General features: G+C 34.0%; 3 protein-coding genes across 4 annotated transcripts; 1 reads left to right on the forward strand and 2 right to left on the reverse strand.

Annotated features, from left to right (window-relative positions):
* Positions 1 to 5,331: 5,331 nt before the first annotated feature.
* Positions 5,332 to 9,895, forward strand: LOC108197432 (RHOMBOID-like protein 13). Its single transcript, XM_017365051.2, has 2 exons — positions 5,332 to 6,515; positions 9,470 to 9,895. The coding sequence occupies exon 1, from the start codon at positions 5,703 to 5,705 to the stop codon at positions 6,507 to 6,509; it is 807 nt and encodes a 268-aa protein (XP_017220540.1). The 5' UTR covers positions 5,332 to 5,702; the 3' UTR covers positions 6,510 to 6,515; positions 9,470 to 9,895.
* A 1,735-nt stretch (positions 9,896 to 11,630) lies between these two features.
* Positions 11,631 to 13,924, reverse strand: LOC108198869 (protein STRICTOSIDINE SYNTHASE-LIKE 13). The gene is made up of 4 exons (XM_017366641.2): positions 13,454 to 13,924; positions 12,855 to 13,139; positions 12,579 to 12,746; positions 11,631 to 12,214 (listed from the first exon to the last, which is right to left on the reverse strand). Exons 1-4 carry the CDS (start codon positions 13,825 to 13,827, stop codon positions 11,806 to 11,808), a joined length of 1,236 nt encoding a protein of 411 aa, XP_017222130.1. The 5' UTR covers positions 13,828 to 13,924; the 3' UTR covers positions 11,631 to 11,805.
* A 2,125-nt stretch (positions 13,925 to 16,049) lies between these two features.
* Positions 16,050 to 23,146, reverse strand: LOC108197035 (probable transcription factor PosF21). Of its 2 annotated transcripts, none has more exons than XM_017364509.2 (5): positions 22,999 to 23,146; positions 21,811 to 22,598; positions 18,828 to 18,960; positions 18,558 to 18,642; positions 16,050 to 16,719 (listed from the first exon to the last, which is right to left on the reverse strand). In XM_017364509.2, exons 2-5 carry the CDS (start codon positions 22,515 to 22,517, stop codon positions 16,295 to 16,297), a joined length of 1,350 nt encoding a protein of 449 aa, XP_017219998.1. In that variant the 5' UTR covers positions 22,518 to 22,598; positions 22,999 to 23,146; the 3' UTR covers positions 16,050 to 16,294. The 2 variants fall into 2 exon arrangements, with proteins under 2 accessions (XP_017219998.1, XP_017219999.1); XM_017364510.2 differs by having other exon boundaries at positions 21,811 to 22,577; positions 22,999 to 23,136.
* Positions 23,147 to 24,645: the final 1,499 nt, after the last annotated feature.

Consider the following 24,645-nt stretch of genomic DNA (forward strand, 5'->3'; position numbering starts at 1 on the left):
AACTGTAATTTGGAGGTACTTGATTGATATTTATTATGACTTTAATGACTGAAACGAGATCCCGTTAGGATTAATGAGCAAACTGATATATGACCTCCACTTTAGTGACCACTTTGATATTTAACCCGTTTATTTTCTAACTGAAGATCATGTAAAATGTCCCCAGAAATTTAGAAAATAAGACTTTAGTGATTGAAGAGATGAACCTCATCTTCTAGAAACATCCTTAGATTCCTTTGCTCCGATCTTGAAAAGAGAAACAGAAAAACAAGACATAAATCAATACAAAAAAAATCATATATATGTTTATTAATATTTAAAAATCAAATAAATATATAAGAAATAATGAATCTAATAAAAAGCAACAATGAAAGGAGTGTATCTATTAAAATAGAGAGGAACTGAAATAATGAAGATATAATAATTAATCTAAAAAAAATTCTAACCAAAGGAAAATCCCTTGGTTAGACACATAAAATTTAATTTTTTAATCGAGGAATAAAATAATAGACATTAAAACATAACTAAAAATATCATATATAATAACCATAAAAAATGATAATACAAGCCATAAAAATGACACCCAATCAGGAACCGAATGCCATTAAAGTCACAATAATGTCATCAATAATAACCGTCATAAATGGAACTAAATATTCATAAGGAATATTCATCATGCAAGAGATTTGAAACATCACAATTACCCATAATATTAGCACATTAGATATAAAAATCAAAATAAACGGTAATTTAGCAAGATCTAATTTCTGAACATGCCAAATAAGAATCCTTCCAATTTAGAAATATTGCATATTAATATACATACATATAAATTATATAAAAACAAAGACATAGATAAAAATAAATACAGAACATGCACCTGAAAACATGTTAACATGCTAAATTTTTTAATTTAGAAGATCAAAACATACACTTAATATACCCACACAATCAAGAACATCAAGAACACGTATCGAAATCTATGATGGATCTGAATTCAAAATAATATTTCGGCCGACCAAAACAAATCCGACGAAGAAAAACATGTTAGAAAATACCTCGACCTGATCTACTAAGTAATCCAAGCAAAAATTACAAACCCAGGACAAATCCATGATTTCGATCACCTAAAAAATCTATACAAAGAATTATAAACTGATTTGTATCAAGTAGATCATATTATATACAAAATAAACAAATCAAGTAATAAAACACACAACAAACATTTATCTTTTATCACAACGAGATAATCGAGAAAAAAACGTACCTTTTCACAGAGACGGGGGCATCTTGGTTGCATATAATATTGAGAGAAAATAACTTACCGAATCCAAAAATTAAGTCCATAAAATCGTCATCAACAAACCGCGATGAGTATACCTTTAGATCTGATGATATCGAGACGGTGCTAGGGCTAATGTTTATTTGATTGGCAGATTCTGATGAAATCTTCAAAACCCTCTTCATTGGAGTTTGAAGTTGGCGGTGTCATCTATTTATTTGTTGGGAGCCTCATGATTGATTCGACGGTTTCACTGAAGAATATCAGAGGAGAGGAGAGAAGAATGGCAAGATCATACGTCACCTTGATTATTGACTTTTAACCCTAATTTCTGATGTTGCAATTCACCGCTTGTATTATTTAATGGCGCTCACATTAATTTGGACACATTTAAAAGCACGGTCCTCATTTAAGTAGTTAACTAATGAAATTGTGAAGATTATGTTGGAAAATGTGAGTACAACTACCACATTTGACAAGTTATATTTTAAACATTATGATTAAGAGATGCGTGAGATAAGATTATGACATAAATTAATTTGATTTTGTTTTAGATTAATTGTTATGATGTATATGTTTATATGAATTAATCTGATTCTGTTTCAGATTATTTATGAAATAGAGTGGCTTGCAAGTTTTACAACGATTTCATAATTAATGATATTTAATCATGAAAAGTGTAGCACGCAAGTCTCTTTATACCTATATATATATTCATATTGGTCGTTAGTGTTAATAATCTCACAAATACCTTGCCATCTCCCTTCTGCTCTATCTTTTTTTTTTCTGGTGAAATTTGTTTTGCCCAGTTTCTAACTTGTTGGTGGTGTCGTTCTTCTGCAACGACATCGTAATCTATTTATCCTAGAAAGCATTCGTTTTACACATACGGTGAAGGTGGTGAATACACTTTATGGAGATGATTTTGCACTGGACTCGGATTTGTTCATCTCTTTTATTTTATGTCTCCTCTAATTTATTCGGGTTATTACGTATACATACACAAGCACGACTTTTATTTAATTGCTTCTTTTTTTTCACAAAATGTCTAAAAATCCTAAAGCATATATTTCTGTTTATATATATGTGACTAACTCGATCCTGTTTGTGTGTTTTGGTTGAAGTAACAGACTTATGTAGATTAACATAAATAATGTAAGCAACATTGTGGCTAACTCTAATGTATCGATCATACCAGATGGGGGACCGACAAACCCCAACACTCTGGTTGTATCAGATGGGAGTTAGCCAATAGTTATGCGTGTGCCTACAGGACATGTATCTATGGGGAATGTAACTGTTGCAAAGTTCACGTACTTTGTTGTTTGGATCGATTGCATCTGGATCATGTCGGTTGGACAACCAACAACGACATAGGCAACTCTTGTACAAACTCCTTCGATTGTACACATGCCTGTAATGCTTGTTACACCTATTGTGCCTTTAGTGCCTGTTCCACATTTGAAGAAACCTGAGAAGTTTGATGGCACGAACTTCAAATAGTGATAACAAAAGATGTTGTTCTATGGACCATATTTAATTTGTCTCGATACTTGAAAGAGGAGACACTTGTTGTCAAAAATATGAGTTATGTGCATACAATGTATGATTTTGATGCTTGAAAATATTATGACTACATATGTTGAAATTATGTGCTCCATGGATTGGTTGGCATGTTATATAATGTGCATTGCTCGAAACCAGCATTAAGAACTTATAGGAATCTCTTGAACATAAGTATAAATTAGAATAAGATGGAGCCAAGAAGTGGATTGTTGGATGCTTTCTTGATTACAAGATGGTGGATTTCAAGATTGTTGTTAGTTAGGTGCAGGATTTGCAAGAGATCATCCATGATATTCATGTCGAGCGAATCGTCATAAGTGAGTCCTTCCAAGTTGTTGTTGTGATTCAAAAGCTCCACTTTGTTGGAGTGCATTCAAAAACTACTTAGTGGGCATTTGGATCGTGAATGGGAATGCGAATGAAGGATATGAGAATGAGGGGTATGAGAATAAGCATCTCAAGAGGAGTGTAATGTAGGGCTGACTATTCAGTTATTCGGTAACCGAACTGAAACTTATTTCAGTTACCGAATAACCTCCAAAATGATAACCGGATTAGAACCGAAATATATCGGTTTGGTATTCGTGTTATTTCGGATAACCGTACCATTTGCTCAGCCCTAGTGTAACGAATGATTTACCCTTCAAGTGGGATTGAGATTTCCATTTCATGTCATAAGATTGCTAATCCAAACACCAACATATGGGTCTTTTTTTCTAATCGTGACCGTTGGTCGCTACATCCAACGGTTGAGAGATTGATTATTACATAATGGTCACAATAATCGATAGTTGGGGACAAGGACCCTATATGTATATATAGGGGGATGCCCAAATACAAACCAAAGTTAGCCTAAAAACTAGTTTTAAAATGACAAAAAATCTCCTTATTCTTTTTAAACTTACAATATGCACCCCCTAATTGGCACATCAATGTTCCAAAACTTACACTTTCTACCCAAATGCCACGTCAGCAATGGAATCCACCTAGTAGCCACGGCACCCTGCCACGTCAGCATTGGGGGCCACCCAAACCGCCACGTCAGCAATGGAGACCACCCAGACTGGCACGTCAGCAAAAAACTGCCGTGACAACTGCCACTTCAGCAAACCTGTCATGTTAGCATGAGGCGTGCTGTCATGCTAGTAGTGGGCCCCTCAGAAATTATAAATAATAAAAAAAATAATAAAAAAAATGAAGTCATGCAGTGGAGTGCCGTTAGCAGTTATGGAGTGAGTATATTCAATTGGGAGTGTGCCTAGAGATTTTTAGTTTGTAGGATAATTTGATTTGTATTGCCATAAGACACCCCCCCCCCCCCACCACACACACACACGTCATAAGTAAACTTATATGAATATCATAGATACATGACAAATAATGCACATCTATTTATTTCAAGATTTCATTATTATTCAATAGTCAAATCATTTCATTTTTGGTTCAATAAATCATTTAGTTCTTAATCACATAATCAAAATGATTTAATACTTGAACAATAATTCATATATCTATGATCTCACACACACACACACACATAAAGCCACTATTGTAATTTTTTAGGCATTTGTTTATTAATAATATATAATACATCATCTTATCAGATAAATTGCCGTTTTGTGTTTTTCTCTATATTTCTTGATATATGAGTAGTTTTACCTTCACGATTAGAGTCATTGTTTCGTGATTGTAAGTCTTTTGCTAACTAAGCAAGAAGGATTTCACATCAGATGCATTATTGATGTATTGCCAAGAAGATTTACCATTGAGTGAATTAGTATAATAAATAAGTATCATATGTAGCGAATCATGGGCTCATGTATGCTTTGCTCACTTTTAAATTACATGATCGATTTATATCTTTATGCGTATATATTATATATCTTGTTTTATTCATATCACTCCTCACATGTTTGCGCACATACACACAAACAAGTACGAGGTCTTTTGAGAAAACAATCTTTTCGTTCTCTTGAATAAGAGGAAGGGAGTGTATCCGCTCTCCCCAGACTCCGCGTTGAGCCGGATATACTGAGTATGTATGTATATATATGTGTGTGTAGTACATTCCGACTCAAATAAATAAAAAAGTATTATTTACTTGAATTTAGTATAATAAACTTTATTATATTATTTAAAAATTTTAAATAACCGAAACACCCGAGACGATTCAAAACTGATGGGTATTGATTTGAATTTAGTTTGACATCGATATATTTAGATTCGAATTTGGGTTTAACTAAATTTGATTCAAAATTGTTGTCATCCTTAACAAAACCATGTGTTGAACTAAAAAAAATGGAAAAATCACATTTTTTATATTTATCCCGTCTTAGAAAATATATGAATTTATGTTTATTGAAAAAAATATAATCATGTGATATTTAAAAATAGGCTAAACAAATAAGTGGGATATCAATTAATGGGAATGTTTATTGATATAAAAAAGTTAAAATTATAAAAATAAAATAAAATGAAAGGGGGGCTTTTATGATAAATGCATATCGGAAATGCATCCAATCTCCGGTACATTATAGAAAGAGCCAGAAGGTGCAGCTGTTAAACCAACAAGCTCATACCTTCAAGTAAATAATCTCTCTCTCTCTCTCTCGGAAATTTTGGTGTAGTGGATGCTATTTTGTTCAAAACCCAGTTGTCGGTTTCTCTGTAAAGTTAATGGTGCTGTTAGATCTGTATATCTAATGTTTATGAAATCTTGAAATTGGGTTGTGCTGTTTTTTTGTATACTATTGAAATAAGGGCTGCTTATAATATAAAAGGGCTTGATTTACATTTCAAAAAGGGTGATTTTCAGTTTGAAGCAAGAGCTGTATCTTATGTGTTTATTGTTGAAATGGGGAAGCCATTAGTATTTGAGATTTTGGAGAAACCTGCTACAAGTTGTATTATAGGATTATGTAGTGCAATTTGGTATTATATTCAGAAGAAAAATATTGGGTATGCTCATGTGGGTCTAAGTTATGAAACTGCCATTGAGGGGCATTATTGGAGGATTATAACTTCTGCGTTTTCGCATATTAGTGTTATTCATCTTGTGTTTAATATGAGTGCTCTTTGGAGTCTTGGTGTTGTAGAGAGTTTGGAGCATATGGGTTTAGGGTTTGAATTTTATCTGCAGTATACACTTGTATTGGTGCTTTTATCGGGCTTGTTGGTTTTAGGATCATACCATATTCTGATTAATAAGTTTAAGTTGGAGTATTTCCGGAGGGTGACTGCTGTTGGTTATTCTTGTGTGGTTTTCGGTTGGATGACTATTTTGTCGGTAAAGCAGCCGTCATCAAAATTGAATCTTTTTGGCTTCCTTTCTCTTCCAATCAGTTTTGCGCCATTTGAGTCTCTCATATTTACTTCAATAATTGTTCCTCAAGCGAGTTTTCTTGGACACTTGTCAGGAATATTAGTCGGGTACTCTATTGCTTGGGGTTTGATTCACGGGATGAATAATTATTGGGCAATTTCTATCTTGGGGTGGACTGCACTAGTGTTTGTCCTGAGCCTGAAAAAGTCGGGCACATTTGAACTCGACTTTCTTGAGATTGAATCGGTTACAGATCCTTCAGTGCGATTTCTTGCTGCAGGAAATGGGAGGACATTACGAATGAGTGCATCAAACGCTGCTGATTCTGAGATCGTCTAGCTTCTGGTGAGGCATCAAGTTGGATTAAAAAGATTTAAGTTCATTATTTTTTCTGTATTTAGTTATCCCTACTATGATGAGCTTATATTTGGTCAATATATATATGTATGTATGGATGGATGGATGGATGGATGAATCATGAGAGGTATCATTATGCATTGCCTCATTACCTTCTTTCACTTTATATTATGTGAATTCCTGGTCACTTCTGTTCTCCAATTTTTTCTTCATTATAGTGGAGCACCCTTTCTGTTGTATTCGGGCTTGGAAGAATTGTTAATTTTTATCTGACTGTCATTGCTTCCTAGAAAAACGTGGAAGCAATGTTTTTTGAAATTGTCAATATATTCATGAATAACTCTTTTGTTATGGTAGAGCCCCAATTGGATACCTGTATTATAGGTGTAATAAAAGGGCTGGGGTGTAATAAAGGGCTATCTTATTGTTATTTCTAAATTCATTACAATATACTGATATCTGTTATATTTTATGAATACGAAATCTTGAGAATAAATTGACATATGCTATATTTGGCGAGTACCAGGTTTCTCGAATACCTAGATATCTGTCTTTCTGATATAATACAAAAAATTTGACTCAAAAGCTTTCATATTTACTGTATGTTGTTTCTGATATATTTGAAGGGGTCTACCATATAATTGGAAGAGGAATGGCATAAAGTGATATATAAATTCATTTAATAGCGGTCCATTTCCATTATAAGATCTCATGAGAACTGTTTGTTAAAGTGTTAACTGTGCTGCATGGGGTGGTGTAAGATGACTGCACTTTAGTTTCTGTTGCTCCTTTCCGCAATATGAACCTTTTAAATATGCCAGATCCTATTATTTTGTTCCTATGGCTAGGACACAATTTAAAGGCTTTTCCCTTGCAGCTGTCATATGTCCTATGCTTGTTGATAGTAGTCAGGAATTCTGACGGTATTATAATTCATTGGGGAGGATGTTCATTTTAATCACTTTAAATCACGAACGAATCGTAAAAAAAGCTTTCCAAGAGATTTCTTAAATAAAATAAGTCTATTTAGGTCTACTTGTCGTTTTTTACCATCTACTTGCCATCTTTTTCGGATGAATTATGTTTTTGCTCTTATGAACTATTATTATCTTCTTGAATCACAGTGTCTTTTCTTTGTAGTTAGACCAAGTCAATAATAACCTCTAAATCTTGAGATAAGACAAAAATGTATGCACTAGACTTATTTAATTATAATTGTTTGGGATATTGGATATTTTAAAAAAAAGTTTGGATTTCAAATGTATTTTTGTTGCTCATCTTTTTGACATTGGGGTTTCCGAATAAAATTTACACTCTCAAGCATGGCAAATATCTTTCTATGAATGATTGATATTTTCCTAGATTTCTCACATTATTTCGCACTAAATCTGTTATGGGACTGTAAAAAATATTAATATGTGATTTAGTTTGATTGGGTCAAATTTTGCTATTATGTCATGTACTATACATGTCAATCGGGATGTGAATTGCTATATTTTTCTTAAAGTATAAATGTTCAGTGGGAGCAGAAGTAGAAGATTTGACAGTCAGTGGAATCTAATTTTCTTAACTAGTTACGGAATATTATGTTTTCCATGTTATTGTTTACATCAAGTTATTGAAAATTGGATGCGCCAGTGTGTATCTTAGTTCAGAAATTTTTAATGACCTACTCGCCTTCCTTCCTTTCCTCTCTTTGCCATCTACTTTTGAATACATATCCTACTATACTTTTGGAAACATATCCTACTCTATGGTTACAGAACTCATCAGTTTGTAAAAGATGGCAGATGATATGTTTATGCATGCACTGGACAGAATGAGCCGAATGATTCAGTGAGTGGAGACATAAATGATTAATAGCTACATATGTGACTGATTAGTGCTCATTGACATGGTATTTGTATCTATACTTCAAGTTATTTTTGTAGATGTGCCCTTCTCTCTCTTTTTCTTTTTGTTCGGATATAAATATATCGTACTAGTAGAGTGTAATTGTTTTTTTTTTTTAATCTCTCTGAAATTATAATAAATTTTGAAGAACCTGATGTATAGTTATCCAGTTTATATTCTAAAAATATACTTTCTTTATTCTGCTGCTGCTTTATAATCATACAAAATATTTAGATATGTAATAAGTAATAACATTTTACAAATTAATATGAACTTTCTCTGAGTTGAGATACAAGTAAAGAATGTGAAACAGAGATTTATTAAAAAAACAGGAGAGTATATTGTGCTTCTCATCTCATTTTCCCTAGGAGTAGTATTCAAAACATTAAAAAAAATTCTTTGGACTTGGTTATGGGCAGGCAGTCTCCTCCTCTTCATAAGCTGTCTTGGGTTGATTGTTGTAAACCAAGGACGAAGGGAGGCTTAGGGCTTTGTGATCTTATATCCTGGAACAAAGCTTCCATTTTTTTTCAGTTACGGAGAATAATTCAACCCAATTTGGGTTCAATGAGTTGAATATAAATTCTTGAGGGGTCAATCTTTGTAGAGAATGAACATTCCTAATAACTGCCCCTGGAACAGTTTTAATTTCTGCTGCAGAATCTTCTAGTTTAGCAAAACTTGGATTTTTAATGATTGGCAATCAGTGGTATTTTCCCATCTCAAACTTTCACAGTTTGGTGAAACTCCGTAACCAACATCCCCAATTCCTATTGGTCTTGATGATGTTATTTGCAGAGATAATACCTTGAGTATTAGTGCTTCAGCTATTTAGAAGTCTCTTGAGAATCAAAATCCTTCTGTTAGATCTGGTATGGTTTCCACTCCAGGTGCCAACATTTGGGGTTCTTGAATGACATCTATTCACAAAAGATCGTACGATTTGTTTTGGTTTGAGTGTTGATCTGACTTGTAATCTTTGTAGTGCAGCAAATCCTTAGAACATTTATTCTTTGAATGTTTGTATTCTAAAATGATTATCATAACAGGGAGCATCCCTTGGTATTGGATATAGAATGAAGAATTTTGGTGCTCTTTGTATTCATTTTGGGGGGCAGTTTATCTCATCTGGCAAGAAAGGAACAGAAGGCTTTTCATGGTGGGTTGCTAAATAATAGGTGAGGTGGCGACTGAAATCAATGGGGGCTGTTGGTGAAAGATTTTCAACAAGCAAACAAGTGCAGACATCAAAGAACATAGGAGGGATCCTTACTCTGTTTTAACCTGGTATCGAATCTCCAGTGTAAATCAGTTACGGTTTTTCATGTTATATTTATGTTTTAGGTAGAATGTATATCTCCTGCTCTGGCTCTCTTAAATGCAGTCTTGCATTCCACGCATGTCGGTTGATTAGTTAGGTTCGGATGGATCTAAGTTCATATTCATATTTATTCTATCGGCCAAGACTTGCAATCTGGGTGTTGTGTGTGAAGGGAAAGGAAGCACCTAGTCAATTTAATATGAAAAAAGTCAGTTTAATATGAAAATGATTTACATGAAGTGAGGAATGGTGGGGATATATCACTTTGTGTCCAGGGGAGGTCCTTGAGTATATATAGGGTTTTCGTTATCGGTTAGAAATCTAATTCTGTTTACCGGTAAACCATCATGTTGAGAGGTCTTATTTTATATGAGTTGTCCTTGTTATGGAGCTTGTAAGATCTTCCGGAGAGTATTTTCTAGAAGGTTTGAGTGAAGGTACATCCTTATATTTGGGGGTGAGTAGCATCCTTATATTGGGGTGCTCGAGTATGATTTGAAAATTCCTCGAGAGACATGTTTCCAAGTGATTAAGTCTCATCATATTATGCTAATTCTAAAACAGTAGTCGAAGAGAAAACGTGATTAAGTCTTATCATATTAAGCCAATTCTAAAAAAGTGGTCGGATGGAAAATGGAATTCTAGTAAATTTTAGGGATAATTAATTGTAACGTCCCTAAACTATAAGGTGTTTATTATCAAGGTCTCTATCCTGTTTTTAACATTAATACGATCCTTAAACTTTAATACTTTTCTGATTCGGATCCTTCCGTTAAAAGTCAACTAACATCCGTTAGTCAATGCTTATGTGGCAAATACAAAAAATAAAAATTAAAACAATAATAGCTGACTCATCAGAAACTCATCACAGCAATACTCTCCACCATCACCATCCTCTCTTCTTGATCTTGGACCTAGAGAAATGGGGGAGTGTACATATATTAACAGGTGGTGGAGTATATAAACACACATACTTACATTCTCGCATAGAGATACACACAAAATTTGTGTGTATGTCAATGCAAAATAAGTGTATTAATAGGTCTGATTGATGGGTTTTCTGTTTAATTTCTCCCTTCAAGTCTTCTGCTGCATATCCAAAGGAGGGACATAGAAGAGAGAGTGAGCGAGAGATCAAAAGAGAGGATGGTGATAGAAGAGAGTATTGTTGTGGTGAATTAGATATTTTGTCTTAATTTTAATTTTTTGTATTTGTCACGTAAGCATTGACTAACGGATGTTAGTTGACTTTTAACAGAAAGATCCGAATCAGAAAAATTTGAAAGTTTAAGGATCGCATTATTACAAATAATAGGATAGGGACCCAGATAATAAATAGTCTATAATTCAGGGACGTTAGAATTAATTATCCCTAAATTTTATAGGCGATGAGAACTACATATGATTTGATATCCTATAAATATAGGAAAAATAAATTGATATGTCCCTAAACTATTCCATTTTTATTCAAAAGAATCCTGAACAAAAGATTTCTCGAATCGGGTCCTTTAACTTTTCCAATTAAATATATCAAACCCTTCCATTAAGTAGATTCTAGTGGATATTAGAAACTTGTTGACATGACAAACACATAACAAGCTCGGTTAAGTTTCGTTTTAAAACTGGACCAAACTAGTTGGGTTTGTTATTCTTTTAGTTTCGATTTGATTCGATTTTATATCGTTCTTTTGGTACAGTTTCGGTTCTTTTTACTCACTCATTTGTAGTATCACATGTCATTTGGTCATTGATTAATGCGTCCGATTAATAATAATCGAAACCTTAAATACAAATTCAATTATAAGTATTTGGATTAGTAATATATTATATGAGGTGAGAATCTCATTTGATATTTGCATACTCATACCCCTCGTTTCCCTTTATCATCATTGGTCCTGTATAATGTAATTATTCAAAACAGATATAAAGAAAATGATACAGAAATATGAAGTAATTGAAATAACCAAGGAGGTGTAAAAACTTGAGCCGGCCTGAAGGGTTTTATCAAAGTTACTTCTATCTAAACCGTTTCAGAAACAAATAAAAAACAAAAAGAACAAAGAACTAAAGTAGAGATTCAAGTGCAAGTGTAGCAATATGATTATGAGCCACGGTTCCAATCCAGAGCTTCCCTTTTTCTTCCCTCACTTCACTCACTAGCTTCATCACTGCACCCTTCCTATCTTCAAGAACATCCAAGATTTCACCTTTCTCATTGAACCTTGACACCACAGAATACATTTTCATTCCAACCCATTTAGCCAAGTATCTCATATGAACCGGTAGCCTGAAGTACACACTCCTCATCCATGGATTGTTGATCAAAACTTCTTGTGCCCGTGTTCGACAACAATCTATGGCCACCCAAAATTCACCCTTTTCGTTTATCCTCACGTTGTCCGGAAATCCTGGCAGGTTTGCCATTATTTCACTAGTGCCATTTTTTGGACCCTCAAGCCAATATTTCATAAGCCTGCATTTGCATATTACCAATGTCAACTTTAGTCCAACCTCCATGCAAAAATTTTATTAGAAACAAAGCATGCTTGCAGCTTGTTTGTAAGATTATATGGGTCCTGGTCCCGGGCACAGGACTCTTAACCAATATACTATTTTCAGGCTATTCATCCAACAGCCATGATTATAACAAAAGTTTAAGACGTCCAGCGCTTTTTAACCGTTGGACGGGAAAAATGATCCCGTCTAGCGCTTAAAAGACGTTGGACGTAGGTTATAATCCTGACAGCTGGATATTCATCCAATAGCCAGAAAACAGTTTGTTGGTTAAGAGGCCCCTGGCACATGTATGCCAGGGATCAGGACCCTAATTATATTACCTGCAATTGGTAGTTTCAGTATAGAGTAGAAATGAATGGTCTCTGGAAAATTGTACTCCATTGGGGAAAGCCAAGCCATCTAACACTACATGAGTTGTCTTTGTAGGAGGATCATATCTAAGAAGCCTACCAGTGGCTTCACCTTCCAACATTATAAAGAAATGATTCCTACAATCAATTTTAGTTTTCATCAATAAACATCTACTTGTACATAATGTTATTGCAATGATTCTGTTTCTAAGTTCCAGCAAATAATATTGCAATACCAAGACTTACACTCTGTCGTATCTCTTGCTGGAATCTGTGAAGAAAACAGAACCGTTATGATGGATGTCAAGGTCATTGGCAAACAGGATAGGTTTCCCTGCAACATTGGTAGCCAAAGGAGTGGCGTATCCGCCTTTAGGCCCGACAACCAACACTCCAAAATAGGCGTCTGCTATGTATAAATCACCACTGCTTTTATCAAACCGCAGGCCAAGAGGTCGGCCACATTGTTTCTCGAATTTCCACTGCTTGTATGTTGTTGAGTTAACACCTTTTGCACAAATCTCGTTAGACCTACAAAAACAGCCAATTTCATAAGACATGAATTTACTAGCAAAACACAATGGTTTCTTGGAAATAATTTATACTCCCTCGGTCCAGCCAATTCTTTACGTTTAAGAAATATGTATAAAGTAGTGGAAAAAAGAAAGAAAAGGTGGTGAAGTGGTGGAACCCATTGATTTTAAATGTTTAAAAGTGGGAACATGGTGGTATCATTGACTATTTTTGGTAGGTTTTGAAATGTAAAAAATTAGATAAGACATCCCAAAAAGGAAACTGTAAAAAAATGGTTGGAACGAAGTGAGTAAAATTTAGTGATCACTTGCCAGTTTCTCGACACAAATGCAAACGTTTCCCAGCCCCCTCCATCCTGTCCCATCCATCTAACAATCCGACCATCCGCTAGCCCTGCATAAGGGCCGCGCCCATGAATGTCAAACTCCAAAGACTCCGGACCAAAAACCTCATCCACAAACACCTTATCTCCCCGCGCCAGTCGACTATGATTGTCTTTAGGCCAATTCCCCATAACTTCCTCATACGAGGCAATATCATTTTTGACTGGCCTAAAGTCATGTCCTCCAACAGGACTCAACTCAAACGGATCCATTACAATAAAGCCCAGTACCAGAAACACAAAAACAAGAATTGGGTGTTGTAATAAAACTTCATCCTTGGGCAAGTACTTACCTTTTACCATGTTTCTAATTGTTTGTGTGCATTTGTGTTGAAAATGGGCATGTTATAGAATGTGTGCATTCGACATGCATTGGTTGTGATAGAATTGAGGTGGTGAGTAGGTTGTCTATTGTTGGTCATGAATTGTGTGCTTTCTGGAATCAAATCACAAACATATCTGATAGTAAGTTTGCAGCGTTTTGTAGTCTGTAATCATCCATCCGGAATATTATCTACTTCACACCAGTTCATGTTGTTAATTTTAACTTTGTCAATGCACACTGCTTCCTCACGTGGTTTCTTTATACTCCCTCGGGTAGCACATAACCGACCCAAACCGCGAAAACCGACCCAAACCGATATTTTTTGAACCGATTAAATTGAACCGTTTAAAACGGATAGTTAAATGGGTTCGTTTTCGAAAAACACGAATAAATTGGGTTGGGCTAGGGTTTAACATATCATAATCCTTAACCAACCCCACCCAATCCGTTTATATACAAAATAAATAAATTAGTTCCTGTCCCATCATCTTTATATTTGAATACAGTGATGTTACAATATAGTGCATGCAAATTCATCTTCCTTTTCTCATTTGATTATATTTCAATATTTTAATTTGTTTTGCTAAGTAATATTTGTCTAATTCGTGCTATCTTTTTTTCTGTGTACCTGTTAACTATGTTCGGCAAGTGTCAATGAAATCAAGCTAGCGGAATAATTTTTAGGGAATATCATAGTTCATAATTTATAAATGTTTTATTACTTTGGTTTCCTGACTCATTAGGAATGGAGTTTGTTCTTTTGGTATTGACACTTTATTTATTATTTATTTTTATTTTTTACTTTTAAATCCGATCCAACCCAAATTTTAACTAGCAAGGTTGGGTCACGTATATTTTCTTTTTAGTTAATGGGTTAATTTTTCGTAAACCGAACTAATTGAGTTGGGTATTTTATTCCCTAACCCGACCGACCGAACTCGTTCACCCCTACCCACGGGTCTTTTATGTTTTGGCACACATCTTGAAATATATTGAGAGGATAGTTTGATAATGTTTTTTCAATTTTTTTCATTTAATAAAAGTTTGACGTTTAAAATTTTATTAAAAAAATTCAAAAAAATTTATGAAACTATATTTTATAAAATATAGTGAACCTATACACCTGCCGGTACGAGCGAGTAATTGACTTAGTTTTTGGCTCATTCCTTTTTTATATCACAATTATAATTATTTATATTTATTTTTTATTTGTTTATAAACTTTTTAAATTTAAATTTTTTATTAAATAAACTTATGTTTCAGTTTAGCTTAATTTAAAATACTTTCTTATTTTAAATTTATCAATCTAATTTTAGGCATAATATATTATAAAACATATTACTTATAGGATAATTATTTTGATTAATTATATTTGTAAAAAGTAAAATTGTTTATGTTTCCAAAATTTCGTTAACTCACGTTGATTCACTTTATATAAAAAATTGATGAATTAGTTATCTAAATTTATTTCAATTTTAATGTAGGTATCTATCCTCTATGCCTTTTTTTTTAACTAATACGATTTATAGGCCTAAAATTTGTCAAATGTAAATCTTTAACCACTTACGCAAAGCGTGTCGGAAACGCAAAACGTAATGAAATTTATGCGAATATTACTTAAGTGACATGGTTTTTAGTTGAATTAAATGTCTTTATTATGTGGCAAAAAAAATGTTTTTATTATTATTTTGTATTTTAATTTGTTTCCAAGTTTTATCTATTATAGAAAAATCTTCTTAAGAAAATATCTTATAAGACCAAACATTGCACGAACTAATAAGTCAAACTATCCAAACACTAAAAAAAAACTTATAACTTACAATTACCAAACACTTTAACAACTACAATGTTTACTTCTATTTCTAAAATCAACTCCACTTCTATAGTTTAAATAAGAAACCCCAAAATACATATAATCTATTCTAAAATATAATTTTCAACTTTTTAAAATAATGAAAGAATTGTTTATAATCTTTAGTCAAAAATTAGTTAATTCGACAATTGAATGTTAAAATATTAATGATGGGCAACTAAAAAGGGAGGGACAACGAGAGTAATATAAAACACAAATGGAAGTAGTATTAAAATTATTATTAATTAAAAAACATAAATTAAATCGTGGCAAAAAAAAAAAAAAAAAAAAAAAAAAAAAAACATAAATTAAATTATTTATTATATATCTAGAAAACGCATTAGAGAATACACCTGGATACTGCTCTATGTTAGATAAATTAAACCAACAGAATGTGCACTGGTTACAAGATGACTTTAGAGATGTAAATGCGACACATGCACCAACAAAAAGATTTTGAGCCCAAATATCAAACTGCCTAAAACACAACTTAAAAATCCATAGTCTCTAACCTAAATCACAGGAAAAAAGTTTCGGTCCAAAAACCGAATGCAACCAATATGTTGTGACATAACTAATGCTGGAACGCCTACCTAATCCTTTGACATATGCATGTTAATGTCTGGAGAGCTCTCGCCCAGATTGGTTGATGATGTTGAACCTTTCATTTTCGTGTCTCCACCTTGAGAAGCATGTTGTTCCCTGTGCTGCTGCAGCAGAGATGGCTGCTGCTGCTGCTGCAGCAGAGATGGTTGCTGCTGCTGCAGCTGCAATTGCTGTTGCTGGAACTGATGGACTTGTTGCTGCTGAAATTGATTCTGTTGCTTCTGCGAATGGAGCTTGAGCTGTTGAAATTGGTGGGCAGTTAACATTGATTGCATATTCTGGTTATTTGGGTAAAATTGTTGATTCACTCCATATGATGAAGGATAGTTCATCATAGGACTCCCGTTCACAATGTTTTGGCCAGTTAACAGTTTAAGATGCTGAATTTCTTCCTTCAGAGCATCATTTAATGCTATAGAGCACAAAAGGAAGCAAAGTGTCATAATATAGGACACATGAGTAGAATGAGAAGCTTTAACATCATTATCCAGGACTCATTATAAGTAGAAAGGTGACTACATCTAAAAGTTAAACTCAGAAGCAGTAAACGGTTACATTTATAGACAATTGACGCGTCCTATACAATTCCTAAACAATAGAGGAGATCGTAAATTGAGATCAGTCAAGCTACATGAAGAAGATTGACAACTTCAAAGTTCGTTGACAATTCACATACATGAAAGGTAAATCCTAAAACTACTCCTCATGTCTATCAAGTTATCTCGGGTGTTGTATTGACAATTTTCAATTTCAAATATTCTGATAGGAAACAATTGTCAAAATAAGAGTGCCTTGTATACTTAAAATCCAAACTGATTCCAGCTTATAAAAAGTTATATATATAAGCCATTGTTCCGTAGAGAACCATCTTGTATAGAGTCCCATGGAGAACCATTTGGTTCTACTTTATAATCTCATTAATAATTTTAAATTAGTCATACTTATGCATAAATTTTGATTCTAATGTCCAATATTAATCATACATAACATGCACATATAATTTAAAAATACAATCTACGTAAAAAAAAATATGATTTTGAATTTGGTTCTACTGTAGAACCACTTTGGATAGATATGGTTCTACTGTAGAACTAGTTTGTGTATTATGATTAATTTCAACACTTTTTTGCTAAGTTACCCGGACACGGGTATGGGTATCAGACACGGGTACAGATCCAAGAGTCAGATTCGTAGTTTTAGGATAATTAGGATTCGTGGACGTGGATCCGGAATTAGACTCGGGTACGGGGACTTGGCGCTTAAGTTCCACACAAGTCAAACTTTATATAGCCTCATTTATGGTACATTCATAAAAATAGTGTCTACTGCACATAAATCACATACGCTGAAAATTGAAGCATAAAATCAATAGAACAACGTAGAAACAAGTCATTCATTGATCTTGATCTCTATAAACAAGTTGAAACAAGACATAAGTTTTCATTTTGACCTGGGATGTTACAAGGTGAGGTGTCCGGTTGTAATAAGAAGGATCCGACACAGATCCCATACCCACCCATGTCATGTCCGGTGGACACGGGTATAGGCACAAAAATGGAGAGTCCGGGTAACATAGCTTTTTTGAGAAAAAATGATGAAACTTTATTTTTTGATTTACTAATTACATATTTGATGAATAATGAGATTGATACATTAATTTGTATGTATAGGTGTTCTCTTCTAGATTCTATATAAGGTGGTTGGCCATTGAGTGTAACGCTCTCTCTCTCTCCAACACACACACACACACATACACACATGCTAGTGTTCAAATACAAACCATTAAATAAAAACCTTAAATATAAATCAAGAGATATGACATCACCCACCCCTAACTGCCATCACCCACCCAGAACCCACCCATGACCCCACTCAATCCACCTCGGGTCCACTGAAGCCTCAATAAGGCTCGGGACAAGATCAAGAGCAAATACTTGACCCCACCTCCGTCCCACTAGGCCCCACATAGACCTTGCCAAGGCCCAACTCAGCTCAGGGTCCATCCTCAAGCCGCACAAACCTCCCACATTCTCTTAAAAGCATTGGTTTGTATTTTGGTTTCTATTTACTAGTTTGTACTAGAGTAAAACTATATATATATATAAACCTATCAAAATGAACTTTGAGAAGCAACTTTTTCTGAAGGTAACCCAAACACACTTAAATTCTATCATGCATCATCCAAAAAATACTCTCCTAGGCAACTTACATATATATATAAACCAACAATATAAGAAATCAGACTCTTACCATCTTGCAAGTGAACCTGTTGTTCAGTTGTCTGCAACCTCAGCTTCAGTTCACTGTTTTCAGCTGTCAGACCATTTGTATCTCTCTGGGCAAACAACATTAAAGATATAAAACGTCAGTTATGTGCAGGTCTTCATCCAAATACCATATAGGTATCTAGAAGACTTATATCATGCACAAATAAGTAATAACGCTCATATGTATGAATTAACTGAATGTAATTCTATTTATTAACATATTAGTCAACTGAGAATGAGATGAAGACAGTGCCTGCAACAGGGTCAATTGAGCAGCCAAAGTTGTGGCCTCCGTTTGCATAGCCTGTACCTTCCTCTCCAGCTCAGCTATGTACCTCATTTTCCTCTCTTTAGATCTTGCGGCCGACTGCCTGTTTGCCCATATCCTATTTAAAAGTGAAGTATGAAACTAGGTCTCGTAAGATTACACAAATTGCAGAAGCCAATTAGCAGCAAGAAAATAAAGAGTTGCAGATGCCGGAAACGAGGACATCAAAAGGTGATGAAAAGGTAGAACATGCATAATGAGGTATATTGGTCAATTTCCAGATCAGGTGAAGGCCCAGAATATCCCATTCTTAGACCAGCTCCAACCAAACTCTAAAAGTGTGCTTATTACCAAATTTGGTGTTGATTCATCTCCAACCAAACACCAAAAGTTACATGAAATTTGTGTCACGCCAAAAGTTACACCAAATTTGGTGTCAGACCAAAAAATACACCAAATTTAGATTTTTTCTTTATTCCAACACTTTCTTAATACTTCTTACCTAAAACAATTTCATTTCCTTTTATGTCCCACAAACTTTATTATTTTGTACTTTAACAATAAAAAAACCTATATAGTACAAAAAAGAGTCCTTTACGTGTAAACTTTGGAGTAGATAAGTTGGAGAGATTCCAAGTTTGGTGTAATTTCTACACCAAATTTGGTGTAAAATTTACACCAAATTTAGTGTACGGGTTGTAAATGCTCTTAAAATAAAACGACTAATCTAACAGCTTTTAAAAACAGGGCCTGTTCACTGATGGGACCCTGAAAGGGGTTGCGCGTGTACACAACGCAAATAGATATATAGGAGATACTCATTGTCTAAATGCGCAACACCAAAATAAAAATCAGATAGGCATCTTGCATATCCTGTCAGCACTTCAGTCACCTTTCCTTAAATCAGGGACTCTTAAGCCCCCAAATGAGGTGCTTCGGTCATTTTCTCGGTCTACTTTAAGGGCTTCAAATATAATGAGCTAAAACCAATGTTTGACTCTACATTTAACAATTAGACATCTATCAGTGCTCAGACAAGTCTCAAATATTTGAGGGGTACTACAAGTAAAGATAATAGTATAGCTATTCTGCAAGAACATCAAGCCCCATTTTATCATGTTCTCTTCTTGACAACCGCCTTCACAAGTTTCTAAACTACTGGATCTTTTCCGCGGCACTACAGCCTTATGTTCATCATTATCATCCTAAATTGCTTTTAGCCCTTTTTCATTGTCACCTTCCTTGTGAAGCTCTCTTCAGGTTTCCTAGTGTGGTCAAGATCTGCACCAGCCCATACTGCAGGGCAGCAGTGCTGGTACCATGGACTGGGTTTTGAAATCGTTCTGGCCTTGTGGGCAGAGTTGAAATCAAGAAGAAGAAGTCACTCTGCAGCATCTTTGCTGATAAACAGATTTGCATATTTAAGAGAACCACTCCCAGGGGCGCCAAATATTGCCAATCACGATACATTTTCTTTTTTAATTTTTCTCCCATTTCAAAAATATGCTACAGCTTTAAAGTTGCCAACATGGTCCCACACATTTGCTTTTGGATATGAATTTAGAATCTATAACAGGTACTCCGAATCTAATAAATGCACTTGGAAATATATATGCCTTACACTTTAATTGCTAGAGCTAAAGAATGGTAAATTTTGGGGGAGAAATAGTGCACATAACAACCTTTTGTACGACATGAAACACCCAGTCAAACACAGCAATCTTGTTAAAGGAAATCAAAATTTTGAATCTTCAAATATTCAGCTCAGCATACTTCTAATAAGAGGTAGAGAGGTGGTCAAATCAAAGCCAATGTGACACAAGCATCTGCGAACATATTGACTTGTTTGTCCAAGACAACATGTTGGGAACTTCTACTGTATCAAAATGTTCTGTTTTCTCCATGTATTCTGCTTACGGGGTCAAAATAAACTGCCACCCAGTTTCAAATCTTCATCAATTAACCCACAAAGTTTAATTGCTCTTCATAAGAAGTTTATTGCAATATTCCTCCAATAGTTCTATAGACCCCTCTACTAGAATGTTTTAAGCTCTTTCCATCTCATTCCCATTTATGTGTACCCAATCTTGACTATAAAATATAGAACTTCATCTCTTCGATTTTTTGTTTTTATATTCATCTTTAATATGCATACTTTCATCTTATTTCTAAACAAAGTGCAATAAACCATGATTTATATTTTTTATATTCAATTTGTAAATGAATTTTAAAAGGAACGTTGTAGATTTAACTTATTAAGAAGTTCTTTGTCAGAACAATTACCATACAACAATTTTCGTTCAGCAACAAGTCTATACGGAGGCACTACATAATTTGGAACGAGTACTCAAAAGCACTATAATTTCAATTTATCTCCAACAGCTATTTAGTCCATCTATAGTATTTTGCTCTCTGTATTATCTATTATCGATACACTTACTCGAAAAAACATTTTCTTTCTCAAACATTTTGTTCAGTTAATATTTTTCATTCTTATAATTTCAATTTCATAATACTAGCTATCTTTTAAAAAAAATTATTTACATAAACTCTCATTCTTATCTCATTAATTGTTCGATGAGAAAGTGATGCATGCTTACTCTCTTCCATTTAATCTTACATAAATATACTATATTTTCCTGTGAAGTTCAGTGCTTTAATTCTGAGTACTAAACTAAATAACACATAACTGTCCTATGATTTTTCACAGCTTGTAATTTGCTGTTCTCAGCTCACGGAAGCTCCAACATTTAAGGTTTCTAAGTTGCTAGCTTGATACAAATGTGGATGAAAAAAAAAAATGGTGGCCACTAACCAGGAAAATGAGTACGTACATATAATAAAGCTTATTAAAAACTACACAATTTAAATGACATGACATAAAATAAGTGTTTCATATCAAATCAGCTTTTATAACTGAGTCTAGATTAATATAAATTGAGAACATTGAAATTAATTAGGAATTTACCTTTTAGCACGTTTTGGGTCAACAAGAGCAAGCTCAGCAAGCTTAGCAGCAGACATTGATTTCTTGGCTTCAACAGAAGAAGTGTCCTCTGTGCCTGACATGAGCAACTCTGGTTTGATGGTAGTGGACCCATCCATCGACTGGCTATGTTGATGTCTGACCCTAGGTCTCTCGGTAGAGGCAGAGACAATGTTCTCAGTTGCAGGAGCAGCTGAACCAGAAACTGGGGCATTATTTGATGGTTGTACAGATGCATTTGAATGTTCACCCACTTGGAAGGAAGATGTCGCAGATGAGGTATTAAACTTGTCCATATCAAGATACATTGAGAACAAATCTTCTTCTGTGTCATCTGAATATGAAGGTCCATCCATACCACCCACAACACCAAGATCACTATCAAAGCTAAGATCATCCGGCAACGTAAGAATTTCTGAGTGGGCTCGTCTGTGGCCAACAGTTTTAGGTGGGTTATCAGGCATTTGGCTTATATCATAGCTAAACTGATTAACGTCTGAAGACATCCCGTGACCAAATCGACCAGATTCCGAAAGACTATCAGGGGGCAGAGGAGGCAATGCAGTTGAACCTAACGCCTCCGTTTTCACATGGATAGCATTGCCAGAGGGCGGTAAAGGCGAAAACCTGCCTGAAGGCGGAGGTAAACCCCCACCCCCACCTAGGTTCAATGATTTATCCTTGTCCATTTCTGAAATTTTACCACCGCAACGATATCAAATAACTGAGTTCCAACACTATTCCTACACCTTCCAAGTAAATAAACAACCCTGAAACACATCAGTATCAAATCAGGGCTTTTGAACAATGAATTGACAACAAAAATTACACAATAGAATCACAGTATTACGACGTAATCATGTATTAATATGTCTTAACATTATCGGCAATATGTAATACGCAAAACAATTCTCCTGACACATAGCATACACCTGTTCCTAAAATCCAAACACATCTCTACAAAACAAACACTCGAAGCCACCGATTTCAACATTTCAAAGTAGAAAACAAAGTATGCCACCTTGATTACAATCAATTGGAGCTAAAACAAAACCCAATACAAACATTGCACAATACAAACAACAGATACACCAAAAACTAGAAAGAAAAATCCGAAGAAGAAAGATCTGTAGCTCAAAAATAGAGGAAAAGGGGATTAAGACATGATACCTTTCGATTAGATCGCGAATTGAGAAAGCGAGAGCAATTTAAAAGCGCATTTTATAGACGAATATGATATGACATGTGAGGGCAAAATAGAGAAGCTTCGAACACAAGGCTCAGCTATTGCTGGGGGAGATGTCCTAAGAGCATCTCCAAGAGCCTCTTTGTTGGCTCCTAAATATAATATAAAAAATGTGGCTCTTAGTAATTTAGGATAAAGTTAAGAGTGTAAACTCCAACAATACTCTCTACATCTCTTCTCTATTTCATATTTTATTCATATATTGGGCTCCACTATAACAAAAGAGAGGGAAAGATGGAGGTTGATTGGAGGGAAAGATTTTTTTATTGTGAAAATATAAGTTAGGAGCCATGTGATGGCTCTTAACTTTGAGGAGAGAGGAGAGAGAAACAAGAGGCTCTTAAGATTTAAGAGACATTTAAGAGTCTCTTGGAGCAACATTTTGCTTCTCCCTCCTCAAATCTCAAGTTAGAAGCCTAAATGAAGAGCCTCTTGGAGATGCTCTAAATCACATATTCTGATTAGACTCTCTGCGTTGAGTTTTCAAGGTTAAACACAACAAAACTATCCTGCCCGTGATTTCGATAAATTTTTATTAAAAATTCAGAATTAATTTCTAACTAATTTTTATAAAATATTTTAACAATATATCTTTATATAGAGTACTCAATGTGTTTACCTATAGTTTATCTTGAAGGACGAGAGTTTAACACGCATTTTAAGTGAAATTTATTTTCATAAATTATTTTATTTTTTTTAAAATAAAAAATTAAAGTTTAAATTTTTATACACACAAATAAAATCTCAAAATTAAGTTATAGAACTATGTGAAACTTGAAATACATGCCAAGTAGTTTGACAAGAATTATAAGAAATGGAATGGACGGATAGAGTTAAATAACATAAATGAGCTTGTAAAATCAGGAAGAAATATAATTAGATTTCTAAAAATTTGTTAAATTTTCAATCTAAAATCAATAACTTCAAACAAACAATTTATCATCTACAATCAATTCTCTAGAAAGATCAAGTCAAGTGATATTATATATTTGTCGAGTTCAACCACCAATTCAGATATCATGTTAATAAATTCAATGATTATCTATTGTATTAAGATAAAGATGAATATTATTAACAAAAATAGAAAGTTAAATTTTAGTTGAGAGCAATATTGGAGTGAACAAGTCAATTGAAATTTTAATACTTGAAAAATTATGCATTATAGAAGACAATTATCAAAGATCAAGTTTTCTACGCAAATGATTTCTTTATCTTAAAATTGTAATAGGTCAGTAGTTTTGTTAAATAAAAAATGTTGTATATTCTTTGTAGCAGTGAGTAAAATCGAATCAAACTGTGTAAACTTGGTTTGGTCCGGTCCCGATTTTTTGAAAATTCGTTCTATTCGGTCCACACCGAATAGATTGAAACAAAACTCAGTTAAGTCCGATCCTTAAATAAATATTTCAGTCCGGACCGAATTGTCCAAACAATATATAATATATAATGATATGTACTTTATAAATTAAATTAAACCTATCTTTAATAAAGTGCTGGTGATTAATAAATATTAATTTTTTATAAGAATTTATAAAATTTAACTTTATTTATAATATAATTTTTATTTTAGT

Source organism: Daucus carota, chromosome 8 (genome assembly GCF_001625215.2).
Source record: "Daucus carota subsp. sativus chromosome 8, DH1 v3.0, whole genome shotgun sequence".
Lineage (NCBI taxonomy): Eukaryota > Viridiplantae > Streptophyta > Magnoliopsida > Apiales > Apiaceae > Daucus > Daucus carota.

Bases quoted from the DNA above. Each gene is read 5' to 3' on its own strand.
- LOC108197432 (XM_017365051.2), top strand. From the start codon at position 5,703: ATGGGGAAGCCATTAGTATTTGAGATTTTGGAGAAACCTGCTACAAGT.
- LOC108198869 (XM_017366641.2), bottom strand. From the start codon at position 13,827: ATGGTAAAAGGTAAGTACTTGCCCAAGGATGAAGTTTTATTACAACAC. The intron at 13,140-13,453 runs GCAAGTGATCAC...CTGTTTTTGTAG, and splicing joins GCATTTGTGTCGAGAAACTG to GTCTAACGAGATTTGTGCAA. The intron at 12,747-12,854 runs GTAAGTCTTGGT...AATTGATTGTAG, and splicing joins AGCAAGAGATACGACAGAGT to GAATCATTTCTTTATAATGT.
- LOC108197035 (XM_017364509.2), bottom strand. From the start codon at position 22,517: ATGGACAAGGATAAATCATTGAACCTAGGTGGGGGTGGGGGTTTACCT. The intron at 18,961-21,810 runs GTAAATTCCTAA...ACTTTTAAATAG, and splicing joins GACCCAAAACGTGCTAAAAG to GATATGGGCAAACAGGCAGT. The intron at 16,720-18,557 runs GTAAGAGTCTGA...TGTGCTCTATAG, and splicing joins ACAGGTTCACTTGCAAGATG to CATTAAATGATGCTCTGAAG.